The 14,123-nt window shown below is 41.3% G+C and overlaps 1 protein-coding gene across 1 annotated transcript in view; it reads right to left on the bottom strand.

Moving 5' to 3' along the window:
- Window positions 1-10,348: 10,348 nt before the first annotated feature.
- Window positions 10,349-14,123, bottom strand: part of CCDC80 (coiled-coil domain containing 80) — a 59,237-nt gene continuing 55,462 nt past the window's right edge. The window contains exon 8 of the mRNA XM_007516325.3: window positions 10,349-10,852. Within this exon, the coding sequence (XP_007516387.1) occupies window positions 10,506-10,852 (347 nt within the window). The 3' untranslated portion in view covers window positions 10,349-10,505. The remainder of the gene's footprint in view (window positions 10,853-14,123) is intronic.

Here is a 14,123-nt window from a genome sequence, read left to right as displayed (position 1 = left end):
ACAAAATAACTGCAACCTGGTGGCGTTGCTAGTCAGTCATTTGATTCTGCTGCATTTCATAAACATATGTTCCTAACTATCACACGAATGTGATATGGGTCAAGCTGCCAATTCTCTCTGGCCTCAGTGCTCTGGAGTGATTTTTTTAAATGTCAGCTGTATGTGTTCTCTTAAGTTGCAAAAGTACTCACTGACTAGACCTTGAATGTATTTGAGCAGTGCGTATTTTCTCAGCACATTCTCCTTATCTTCCTCCTTGCCTTATTGGTTCACTCTTGGTCATGCTGCTGAAAACGTAACCGTCTAGACCCTCCCATTTATAAGCATAGGGATGAATCACTCTCATAATTCTTTTAATGTCTTAAATTGTGCTTCTGTTTTCTTTCTCACTTTTAATTTTGAGTATGAATGACTTGTTTTTATAAATAAAAATATCAGTTTTCCATGAATTTTGACCTTATTACGTCTTAGACGGTTTTTCTGTTTTATGTTCTTTTTCCATGTTATCTATTTGAAATTCATTTATTTTCTTTCTTGTTTGTTAATGAGCATGCTTCTTACTTGTGAAAACATTTCCTAGAATGAGTACACTTTAGACAATCCCCAAAGGCTTATTAAAATACAGCATCATAGTTGTCACCATTTTCTAACTTTTTTTTTTCTTTTGCTTCCAGGGTTACTGCTGGGCTCAGTGGATGCACTACAAAGCCACTGCTCCTGGTGACCATTTTTTTCTATTTATTGGGTAGGACAGAGAGAAGCTGAGAGGGGAGGGGAAGAAGAAAGAAAGGAAGAGAGAAAGATAGATACTTGCAGACTTGCTTCAATACTTATGAGGTGACCACCCTGCAGGTGGGGAGCCAGGGGCTCAAATTAGGATCTTTGTGCTGGTCCTTGAGTTTCATACTATGTGCACTTAACCTGGTGTGCTATCGCCTGCCCCCTCCACTTTCTTTTTTTTTTTTAATTTTTAAAATATATTTATTTTCCCTTTTGTTGCCCTTGGTTTTTTTTTATTGTTGTTGTAATTATTCATGTCGTCATTGGATAGGACAAAGAGAAACCGAGAGAGGAGGGGAAGACAGAGAGAGGAAGAAAAAGATAGACACCCGACTGAAGCAACTCCCTTGCAGGTAGGGAGCCGGGGGCTCAAACCAGGATCCTTACACCAGTCCTTGTTCTTTGCGCCATGTGTGCTTAACCCACTGCACTACCACCCAACTCCCCCCCACCTCCATTTTCTAACTTAATCTGTTTTGGGTCAAGAATAGTGTGACTGAAGTTTATAGTCATCTGTCATTTTCTACTTTTCATATATTTGCTTAGAAATTGAGATGAATATTCCTCCTGTTGTTATCTTGATGCTTTTATTGACTTATTAGGTACAGCTTGACTTGCTTTTTAGTATTTAATAGGTTTTCTTGATAAAGTTTTGTTGGCTCAAAATTATGACCAGTCTGAAAACGTAACTTCTGAGATCTATTCCACTTACATACCTAATCAGTTTCATTGTTGCTAATTAATTTTATATTTTTGAAAACAGATTTAGAATTACATATAAATTTACCAAGTTCAAAATTAAAATACAGCCATTGACTCTTCACAGAAAAGTGAGGAATTCCCTCCCAACTCCACTTTTTCTGCAAATTAAGTTCTGGGTTGTTTCTTGTTTGTCTTTGTTTATCCTCCAAATCTACTAGAAAAGGGCAAACTGAATTTAAAAAAAGAAAAGAGAAGAGAAGTGGTGAAGCTGCAAGAGAAATTTACTCATTATTTTGGACCAAAGAGAGGGGCCTTTATTTCCAGGGATTTCAGTCTTTCAAAAACCTTTTTGCTAAACCATTTCCTACCTCCACCCTTCAAGAATTTCCTTTGGCATTGTAGATATCCTAGGGAAGGGTTGCACCTCTAATCAGTTGTGGACATCTGTCAGTTGGGCTGAATTATGGGAGAGGAGACTTGTAAAGGGGGAAACAACTTGGAAAGAAGGAAAGATGCTTATGAAGGAATGGTGGACCACAGGAAATTTTGTCCATACTTAGTTTTAATTATTTAAAACTACCAATACAATCAACTTTCTCCACCTCCAGCCCCCTATAGCACTTGTATCAACCCATGGACTGAAGAATAGAGAATCTTTTTTTTTTTTTTTTTTTTTTTACTTTCTAGAAGGAAGATATAAATATTCAGGTCTCTGCATTCCCTTCAGCAACTGCTTGCTCAGCTGTTTCAAACTTCAGGATATTAAAGAACAATATATGCGGTCACCAAATGAGAAAATGAGTTGAATAACAATCATATATACTTTGTTGGAGGGGTCTTCGAGCTATCCCTAGAAGCTCTACTCTGAGGAAATGATGAAGTCTTGTATGTTAGAGACAATAATCTCATTTATTTGAGTCTCAGCTGCAGCTACTCTGTACTGGAAAGAATGCAATGAAGTCACCTAATTGCCCCATTCCCCAAAAAATCTGGAACTGGATTCTAAACTATGAAGTCTGAATTCTCTGATAACTCAATATCATTCTATAATAAAATGTCTCTGAGCTTAATGTTTTATTCCTTCAAATCCAAGCAGGCTGGGGAGACAGTTTTTGTTACTTTTTTTTCCTGTTAGAAAAATAGCCTGCAGGCCTGAAGCCCCAAAGGCCACAAGTTAAATCCCTGACATCACCTTATTGCCAGAGATGAGCAGTACTCTGGTCTCTGTCTTTTTTTCTCATGATAAATACGTAAAATAAAATTAAAGCATACTTTTTAAAGCTTGAAAGATGAGAAATAAATTTCACAGAGTTATAAATTTGGCTTAATCCCATTCTCTCATTTGGAGATAAGAAACATTGAGTCCCAGAGGGAAAATGATCCACACAGGTCATGTAAGAGAGTACATAATGGAGTAAGTAGTTTTCTCAAGCCTGGTGACTTTCTTTTTCTTGATACTCATGAAATGCTATTGAAATTGACATTTTTCCCCCCTTATAATCCTTATACTTGACAATTAGCTTTTTGATCCTAATGTAAAGTTTCAACTTTTAAGTTTCTGATTGCTGAGTCATCCTTTTCAAAGACATTGCTCCTCTCTATTGTCCATTACACAGTGCCCTAGAACTAAACCACACCAGTTATAGAATCCCATGTATTTGTTTATTTTGGATGGGATGTAGATTTATTGGATATGATTAAAAAGGGGGCAGCTCTGAAGCTCTCAGGAATGCAGGGCCTACCTCTTGTCCATGGCACCAAGGTTAGGGATATATGTGACCCCATAGTCATCTGGCATGAGTTGCTTCTCAGACACCATATCCTCTAATTAATACACATTAAACTTGTTAAGGCCCCACTTCCTGGAGATAATGGATCTTCTGGTAACCAGGGAACTTGAATTTGGTCCTGCTCAGGACCTCAATTACATGTTCCTTGTTCTGCAGCTTTGTGTATAGCCATGATGACTTGGCCAGTGTGGATCTTGCCCTCCTCCCCTCATGCCCTGAGGCTTTCCAAAAGCACCTCACATACAAGTCTAGATAGAGTCCAAGATTGGGAAGAGCAGGTTAGTCAGGCATAAAATGAACATTCATTGGGAGGCTGTCTTCAAAGACCCTTAGGGCAACCTGTAGAAGCAAGCAGGGTGAGTTGTTGCACACAACAGGGCCCTACAGGAAGAAAAGCATGGTCTCAACTGGCTATAAGAAGTTTCCCTTTTAGAAAGGCCTCTGTGACCTAGATACCTGACTACCTGAGTGAACTCACATTTCCCTTCCCACTGTCTAATTCCCACTCTTGTATTTCAAATTTGCCATGGGGGGCCTGGCGGTAGCACAGTGGGTTAAGTGCACACGCCATGAAGAAGGCATCACTTCACAAGTGGTGAAGCAGCTTTGCAGGTGTCTTATCTTTCTCTCCCCATCTGTCTTCCCCTCCTCTCGTGATTTCTCTCTGTCCTATCCAACAAAGACAACAATAGCTATAACAACAATAACAAGGACAACAAACGTGGGAAAAATGACCTCCAGGAGCAGTGGATTCGTTGTGCAGGCACCAAGCCCCATAGATAACCCTGGAGGAAAAAAAAACAAAAAAAAACATGTAACCTAAGCCTCTCCACCATTGACCACAATAAGGGAAAAACCCCAGATTCTTTCTCCCCCTCTCCCTCAGCCTCCTCCTTCACCTCCATCCCCCCTCTCTTCCTCTCTCTCTCCCTCTCCCTTTCTCTCCTTCCCTCTTTTTTCTTTCCCTGCCATTCTCTTTCTTTCCTTCCTCCTCTCCCTCCATATCTCCCCCTCACCTCTCCCCTTACCCAGTCCCTGTGACCTTAATATGTCAAGTACGTTATGTAATAGTAAACCTTGTTTCTTCAGTGTTCCCTGAAGCTTGTAAGAGAGCTGTATCTTGAAATCATAAGAACCTTAAAGGTTGTCTATGTGTGTCTTTGCCTGGTGGTAGGGGGAGGGGGTATTCCATAAGTAGTATGGAGCCAGGTGACTTCCTCCAGGTATTTCTAACACATAGTATCATTATGTTAATGGGAAACACGATGCTGACCTGGATTGTTTAATTCCTAATCAGAAGTAAAAATTAAGAAAAAAAAATCAGCCATTGGGAGCTTTGCACAAACTCAGAATTAAAGAAGAATAGTGTTTCACCTCATTATACACCCGAGTACTCACGAACCACACTCCACTATGTACACATCTAAATAATCAAGTACAGAGCAGCCACGGTGGAGAAAAGAGGATAAGCTGACAATCTGCCTGGAGAGGAATTGATGACAAAGAAATGATCAGAGATTCTTTTCAAAAGATTTCTCTGTTATTGCAATCTTCATATATTACTAGACATTGATATGATCTGTCAGTGGCCCCCTGCAGTTACTGGTCACCCTGACTTGAACTATTTTAATCTTCAAGACTCTAAAAGTTGAGAAGGTGTGACCTTCATTGTTAACAGCTCTCCAGACAGACCAGCTAGGCTTGAACTCCTCAGCATCTGGAGGCCACCTGGCTCTGTAGCACCAGATCTTTCTCCTGAATCAATAACCACTTAGAAGTCCTTGGAATCTCCAGTGAAACATGATTCTTAGAAATGCATGGAAGGAGGGAGTCCGGCTGTAGCACAGCGGGTTAAGTGCATGTAGCGCAAAGCGCAAGGACCCAGTGTACAGATCCCGGTTTGAGCCCCCAGCTCCCCACATGTAGGGGAGTCTCTTCACAGGCTGTGAAGCAGGTCTGCAGGTGTCTTTCTCTCCCCTCTATCTTCCTTTCCTCTCTCCATTTCTCTCTGCCCTATCCAATAACAAAAACAATAAAACAAGGGCAACAAAAGGGAATAAATAAATAAATATGAAAAAAATGCATGGAAGGGAATTGTAACTAGCAACCTTGACAACTAGATATATTCTTATCAAAATCTCCCAGATTCCTGTAATTCTGTGGGTGTTTTTCTTCTAAATACCCACTATTTCACAATCTTCCAAAAGAAAAAAAAATTGGTACTTTCCTTTTTTAAAATTGAGACACAGTTGGTTTATAAGACTATGATTTTTTTTTTTTTAGAGAGAAAAATATATTTCTAGAGAGAGTGAAAAGGACCACAGTATCACAGTTCCCTTTAATAGGGTAGGGGCTGGGCTTGAACCTGGATCATGCAGATGGCAAAGCAGCACATTATCCAAGTGAGTTATTTTGACATTCCTGTATATGCTTTGTTATTTGTTGTATGCTTTACATTGGGTTCTAGTTCTCCCCCGCCAAGAGAATTGGATCATTCCTGTTAATTTCTCGGCCCGCTTGGCCCCGCCCCAAGGAAACCCTCCAGAGTTCCAGAGTGACAGAGTTCCTGAGTTCCTGAGTTCAAGAGTAAGAGAGAGTGCTTGCGCTGCCGCAAAGAGACAGCCGAGTTCTGTTTGGTGATTAGTTTGTCTTAGTTTATGAATCGTTGTTCCTGAATAAAGAAATACAGCTTCCCTGCCCAGCCGTTGTCTCCGCGTCTCTGTTACCCGCCCGTGAAGCCAATCCGCCCGGCTAGAGCCTCCGAAATTTTAACAACAGTTATTTTTTGTTGTTTATTTATTTTTATTACCCCCAGGTTTATCACGGGGGCTTAGGATTAACACTATGAATCCAGATGAGGAGTAAGGACTTGAACTTGGGTCCTTGTGCATGGTGACATGTGTGCTTAATCAGGTGCACCACCACCTAGCCCCTGTATATGTTTTTTTTAATTAATTAATTTATTTATTTATTACTTTATTTATTACCAGAACACTGCTCAGCTCTGGTTTATGGTGGTGCAGGGGACTGAACCTGGGACTTTAGAGCCTCAGGCATGAGAGTCTGTTTGCATAACCATTATGCTATCTGCCTCTGCCCTCCCTGTATATGCTTTTTAATATTAATTTTATGTATGTGTAAAAGAAAGACCAGAGCACTGCTAGGTCATATGCAGTGTTAGAGATCAAACCCGAGATCTCATGCATGCAATATATGTGTATACTCTTAACTGCTCTCAGGCCAGATCACTGTTTCATAGCTTTTGATGTAGGTACTTGGAAGAAAATGTTTTATAGAAAAATACTACCCTCATTTCTTAAGTACCTGCTCTTACCCCCTGAAGACATAGACTCAGGTTACCTGAGTGTCCAGATCCCTCATTTATCGAGATATACTTTGCATTTCTAATATAGGACTTAGGGTTATTTACCACTAGCACCTTCATCTATATTTTAGTTTCTTTATTAAGTTATAGACTATTCTCCAGGACTTCCAATGTGATCCATGACTTCTCCAGTCATTCATTAGAGGAAGGAGAGTTCAACCACGCTACTATTATCCCAGTGCCAGTGAAAGCAGAAGAGTGCTTGGAAAAGTAATCTCAGGTTATGAGAAAATGCTGCTCTTTTGGGGAGTAGGAACTAGAACCTTATATTACTTTGTAAGTAATTTTTCTAACATCCTTATTCATTTTCCCTGGGGAATAAAACTCACTATATTTCCTGGAATTGAGACTATTTGGGTCTTTTTTTAAATATATATATATATATATATATATATATATATATATATTTAACAATAACTTGGACAATAACTTGAATCCACCTACATATCAGACTTCAGGCTCAAAGGGAACAAAAAGAACTAGTATAGCCACAGGCCCTTTGGAATACAACTAAAATATACCTACTAGCTAGCTACAAAACGATCCATGATTGGTCAACAATTTGTTTGGCTTTGTATGTTAATTCTTTTTTCAGCCACCAGATTCCAGATGCTACCATGATGCCAAACAGACTTCCCTGGGCAGACAACCCCACCAGTGTGTCCTGGAGCTCCAATTCCCCAGAACCCCGTCCAACTAGGGAAAGAGAGAGGCAGGCTGGGAATATAGATCGACCTGTCCACGCCCATGTTCAGTGGGGAAGCAATTACAGCAGCCAGACCTTCCACCTTCTGCATCCCACAATGACATTGGGTCCATGCTCCCAGAGGGCTAAAGAATAGGAAAACTATCAGGGGAGGGGATGGGTTACAGAGTTCTGGTGGTGAGAATTGTGTGGAGTTGTACCCCTCTTATCCTATGGTTTTGTCAGTGTTTTCTTTTTATAAATAAATTTATTTATTTATTTATTTATTAATGAGAAAGATAAGAGGGAAGAGAGAGAGGATACCATACATCACTCTGGTACATGTACTGCTAGGGATCAAACTCAAGACCTCATGTTTGTGAGTCCAATGCTTTACCTACTGCGCCACCTCTTGGACCACTATTTGGGCCTTTTATAAACTATCTCTGAAGAATTATAGAGACAGGGTAGAGAAGCCAGTTTTTATTGGCAGTTATAAACTGTGCATTGTCTTGGCAAAAATTTAAGAACAATGCATGTAGGCAGGACCTGTGTCTCACACCCACATATCTCAAGCGGCTGGTCCAGACTATTCTGAGAGAAAGATGGGAAACTTTACCTTGCAGGAGAGGACAGAGTGAGAGCATGGTCTACTCAGTGAAAGAACTGTATTCTAAAGTCATTTGAACTTTCTGGACCTCAGTTGTTTGCAAAACAGGTTTGAATAGTCTTCCCCGTGAAGTCTAAGGGGCAAAACAAGTGATTTTTTAATTAAGTGGCAGAATTGATACCTTAAGGAAAAGGGGCAATTTATTTATTTAGAGGAATCAGTGCACCACTATAGTGCAAATCAAACCGGGAGTATAACGCATGTCCTGTGTGCTGCCAGCTAAACTGTTTCCCTGTCCACTGGATCAATTAGGTCATTTAAATACAGGTGCAACTTTTACTGTAATTATTTATAGTAAAGTTCCTACATTATAAAAGAAAATTGTGCAAATAGGCACAGGGATGTTTATAACTAATATTTATGGCACTAATAATGCAGCTATTAATTTGTGTGGTTGTTAGAATTAATAACCAATGCCAAGAAGGTTTGGAAAATTGTTTACAAATGACAGTGGCAAAAAAAAAAAAATCAACGTCTCCTATTTGTAGATCCTGTCACTGTCAGGTTGATAAATACCCAGGAATGTGGTTTGACTGCCTCAGACAAGCGCATAGGAAAGGAAGAAGACAGGGCGGGGGTGGGGGGGTGGGGGGGGTGGGGGAGTAGGGGGTGGGAGTAAGAGCAATTTGGTATGCCATGTGTAAAAACTCAATGATCTTTTTCAAAGACAGATATATACTTTGCATTCCCTCTGTACTTTTGCCCACTGAAACTCAGTAACATTTCCCTTTTTAGATAGAAAGAAACTCTGACTTTGATTCCCTTCACTGTAATCCACTTTTGTATGTTGTTAATATAGTAATGGGTCCACTAGCAAATAAAGGCAAAGTCAAGTGCAAAGAGTCAAGGTTGTTCAGAAGTTTCACGGCTGCTCCTAGAACCCTAGAATTATGATCTCTGGACGCCAGATTCTGATAATGATTCTTAAGAACTCTTCTCCCCTGATCTATCTGAGAAGCAACTAAGGATCACAGAAACAAGGCAAGAAGTGGCTGTGATAGCTAAGTTGAATTTAATGCTTTCCGTGGCTTTGATAGACAATATCACTGGATTCCTATACTGTTAAACTTCATGAAAGAAACATATAACATAAAGTAGACTGACTTCAAAAGTTAAGAAGTTACCTATGGAAGTTGGGCGGTAGCACAGCGGGTTAAGCGCACATGGCACAAAGAGCAAGGACAGGCATAAGGATCTCAGTTCAAGCCCCGGCTCCTCACCTACAGGGGAGTCGCTTCACAGGCGGTGAAACAGGTCTGCAGGTGTCTATCTTTCGCTCCCTGCCTCTGTCTTCTCCTCCTCTCTCCATAACTCTGTTCTATGCAACAACGATGACAACAATAATAACTACAACAAGGGGCCGGGTGGTGGTGCACCTGGTTGAGTGACATGTTACAGTGCGTAAGGACCTGGGTTCGAGCCCCTGACCCCCACCTGCAGGGGGAAAGCTTTGCAAGTGGTGAAGCAGGGCTGCAGGTGTCTCTCTGTCTCCTCCTTCCCTCTCAATTTCTGGCTGTTTCTATCGAATAAATAAAGATAATAAAAAAAATAAAAAATAACTACACCAATAAAACAACAAGGGCAACAAAAGGAAATAGATTTTTTTTTTTTAAAAAAGAAGTTATCTGTAGCCAGTAAACAAGCACAGTATTTAACAAAATAAACTTTCATGCATGAGCTTCTGAGGTCTCAGATTCAATCCCTAGCACTATTAGTAGTCTGAGCTAAACAGTGCTCTGGTTAAAAAGAAAAAAGTAAAAATGAGCAACCAGGCTGAGATATAGCTCACCCTTTAGATATGATGCCTTCCCATGAACAAACTCCCATGTTGGAATCCCAGTACCACATAATAACACCATGACACAAAGGAAAAAGCTCTATGCCATGATGGTGGGTGGATGGTGAGATGATGTGATTTTCTCTCTTCCTCTCTCTCTCTCTCTCTCTCTCTCTCTCTCTCTCCCTCTCTCTCATAAAAGGAATGAGATAGTTTACCCAGTGGTGGCAACATCATGCATGCACAGGCCCCAGCACAAAACTCACACACCCATATGCATACACATACACACACACACACACACACACACACACACACACACACACTCTCTCTCTCTCTCTCTCTCTCTCTCTCTCTCTCTCTCACCCTGCAACTACTTAAAAAGTAAAAGAGAGTTATAAATATTGACCTATCCAATTCCATTATTTCAAGTCATGCTCATCATGTACAAAAAGGAAAATCTCCATCTTCCGTTTTATCACTCAGTATCAGATCCCCTCCAGGCAGAAAAACAATTCTTTCAAACTCTTCATATGTTAAGGCTTCAATAAGTCATGAGTAGGCAAAAGTTTGCTATTTATTTAATTGTGGAGGAACACTGGTAGAGAAAGGCAAGGAATGTAGGCGGTGTGGAAGAAGTCCTTTATGTAGTTGGCCTCCTGTGGTCTTAACAGCTGCAGGGGAGACTGGCTGGGACTAAGGTTACATGTTTCTGTTCAGTAAGGGTATCCATGGTGGTAGCTCTCATGATGACGGTAGTCATCCTGGTAACCATCCTGATATCCCTGGTTGTAACCGTGGTAACCATAGCCTGCATACTCATCTTCTGGGCAACGCATCCCCAGTGACTGCTGAATGGCCATTTCCTGTCTCCGGAGTTGCATGGAATCAATCAAATTGTACACAATCACCATGGACCACATTGGGGAAGGATACCAGGATTTTACATTACCGTCCTTTCCAACTAGAAGCATGGAAAAGTATTCTGGGCTCACTTGAAAATAGTTACGTATATCTTTCACCAAATGGACTGGTATGTCTTCTCTCTCAACAACAGAACTTCCTAGAATAGGAGGAGAAAAGCTATGTTAGTTGGAGTGCAAACATCAAAGTGAGAAGAAATTGCTGTGAAATGAAGAATCCATGTGTCTATTCTCCTTTGATCAAAATCCAAAGAGGTTTTCTGTTGTTTTTTTTCTACTAGAAATTAAATGCTCTTGCTCTTCTAGATATTATTAGTGTCAAATGTTGGCATATGCAATGGCTTATAGAACTGTTACAAAATATAAAACCATGCCCTTAATTTTATTATTTTCATTTTTTACATTTTATTTTATAAATTTATTTTCAATAAAGACGGAGGTGTATTGAAACAGGAGGAGAAAATAGAGCGAAAAAGAGAGACACCTGTAGCACTGATCCACACACAACTTATGAAACTGGCCCCTGCTCTCCTGTAAGTGAACACCAGGTACATCAATCCAAGTCCTTAAACATTGTAGTATGTGCATACTACCAGACACGCTACCACCTATCCCTGGACCTTGATTTTAATATTAATCTGGCAAGATCAACCTCATTGTTACTACGATAATTTATTTATATGTCTAATTTTACTTTTAATTAGCTCACTACATTTTTGCATTACAGTTTACCTTTTCATACTATTATCTTTTTTAGCAAAAAGCTTATTTCATTATCGAAGGTGGAAAAAAACAATGAAGTAGATCTGGATAAACATATTTAAATTCGTATAAAACCAGAGAGAGAATACCAATGATAGAACAACAGATTTTCATGTTTGAGACATCAAAGGTCCCCGCTTCAATTCCCAACATAACATAAACCAAGCTGAGCTGGACTCTGATAAAAATAAAAGTTCACTGGGGCTGGGCGGTAGCACAGCAGGTTAAGTACACATGGCGCAAAGCACAAGGACCGGCTTAAGGATCCTGGTTCAAGCCCCCAGCTCCTCACCTGCAGGGGCGGGGGGAGTTGCTTCACAAGCAGCAAAGCAGGTCTGCAGGTGTCTATCTTTCCCCCTCTCTGTCTTCCAGTCCTCTCTCAATTTCTCTCTGTCCTGTCCAACAACAATGACAGCAACAACAAAAATAATAGCAACAACAACAATGAATAACAAGGGCAAAAAAAGGGGGGGGAAATAGCCTCCAGGAGCAGTGGATTCCCCAGCAGTTACCCTAGAGGCTAAATAAATAAATAAATAAATGTTCATATGATCAGTGAAAAGAGTGAAAGAGGAAGGAGGATGATCCTAACTCTTTGTGGGTATCTGCTCAGTCCGGCACTGTATCAGGGCTTTATTATTTATTTATTTATTTATTTATTTATTTATTTATAGAGCATTGCTCAGCTCTGGTTTATAGTAGTGCAGAGGACTGAACCTAGGACTTTGGAACCTCAAACATGAATGTCTTTTGCATAAGCATTATGTTATCTCCCCCACTCTACTGTATATAGGATTTAACATTTCCTCTTGGCACTGGGAGATAACTCACATAGTAGAGGGCATACTTTAGCATGCAGGAGGACCTGTGTTCAAGCCCCTGGCACTAGCATGGAAATTTCATAAGAAATGAAGTGGTGCCCATGCCCCATGGACCAGGTCCATTTTACAAGGCCTGCTTCAGAACCTTAATACCCCTCAAGATTGGAGAGATGTGACTCGTGCTACGCTCCCAGGCCCCCTCTTCCTGCAATGGGAGGCATTCTTTCACGATGAATGTTTACAACAATCGCGGAAAAATATTCAAAATCAGCCAGAGGGTAATTTTGATGCATTGTTTGGAACAGGCCAATTAGAAACAGGGATTCAACAGGCGGAAGCCAAGTTTCCAGCGGGGTATTTTGATCAAGTACGCCTGTGTGCATTAAAAGCATGGGAGCGATTAACACCACCCATGGGAGCAGCCTCAGCCCCCATTCTCTCCCTGCAACAAGAACCTGATGAATCCCTCGCTAAATTCATTGCCAGGGTCCAGTCGAGTTTGGAAAGGAAGATTTATAATCCTGACGCTCGTTTTCTCCTACTGCGATCCATAGTCTGGGATGGAATGCTTCCGCATTTTCGACAGGCCTGTATCACTCTTAAAAATGAACACCCAGATACTTGGATTCTAGCTACACAGGATCTCAGATCAAGCTCTTTTCAAGGACCTATGTTACAGGCCTATGCAGCTACCTTACATAAGCAAAAAGGAGCTTGCTTTCAGTGCGGTCGCCAAGGGCATTGGCGTAACCAATGTCCAGAAAATAGACCGCGACCCCGCCTCCAGTCAGGGCGACCCCACCTCCAGTCAGGGCAACCCCGCCTCCAATCAGGGCAACCCCGCATCCAGACAGGGAATCAGAGACCACGAATGCCTTGTCCCAGATGCCAGAAAGGATTTCACTGGAGGAGAGATTGTTGGTCAAGGTTCCATAGGAACGGCACGCCTCTGCCAAATGTAAACAGGGATTTAAACTAGGTATGGGGCTTCCCTTAGCCCCGCCCCCAAGAGGGAAGGAAGCAGGTCGCCCGCTTGGTGCTGTGCCCTTCTTCCACAAACAGAAGCCCAGCTTGGGACCCAATCCGTCGCTATACCCACCACGCCAAGTAACAATAACAGAGGGTGAGCAGAAGGAGGAACCCGTGGTATGTGGGAACTTCCAGCATAGAAATAACCGGCTGGAGCAAGAGAACAGCTCGAATTCAGAGCCTGAGATTTTATGGACCACCCCTGTTTTAGAAAGGGGTCACCCAACTATGACAGTAAAGATTGGTAATATTCCTTTTAAGTGTTTGATTGACACGGGAGCAGATAAGACAATATTAAGACAAGCAGAGGTTCCCCAGAGTTGGGAACTCCTCCCAGGACCACGCTTACATGGTGTTGGAGGATTGACTCAGGCATTCCGCACACGAGATTCCCTTGTGTGGGAAGATCCAGAAGGGACTACCGGACGCTTTCAGCCTTTAATAGCTGATATAAGCACCAATTTATTGGGAAGAGACTTGCTGGAATCTTTAGATGTAGTGATATCCTCAGACACCTCTGCAGGACACCACACTCACTCCTGTGAGACTGCTAGACCCAACCAGCACCCCCAATACTAACTGCCACTGTTCGTAACAGAACTCCCCGCTTAGATTGGCTTTCTAATGAGCCTGTCTGGGTGGAACAGTGGCCTTTGCCTAGGGAGAAGCTAGAAATTTTAAAAAAACTCGTCCAAGAGCAGTTATCGTTGGGACACATTCGTCATTCTCGGAGCCCATGGAATACTCCAGTCTTTGTAATTAAAAAGCGCTCAGGAAAATGGCGCCTCCTCCAAGATCT

This window comes from Erinaceus europaeus, chromosome 9 (genome assembly GCF_950295315.1).
Source record: "Erinaceus europaeus chromosome 9, mEriEur2.1, whole genome shotgun sequence".
NCBI classification, from domain to species: Eukaryota; Metazoa; Chordata; class Mammalia; order Eulipotyphla; family Erinaceidae; genus Erinaceus; species Erinaceus europaeus.
The sequence above is the reverse complement of the archived record's forward strand: the minus strand, read 5'-3'. Positions and strand labels throughout refer to the sequence as shown.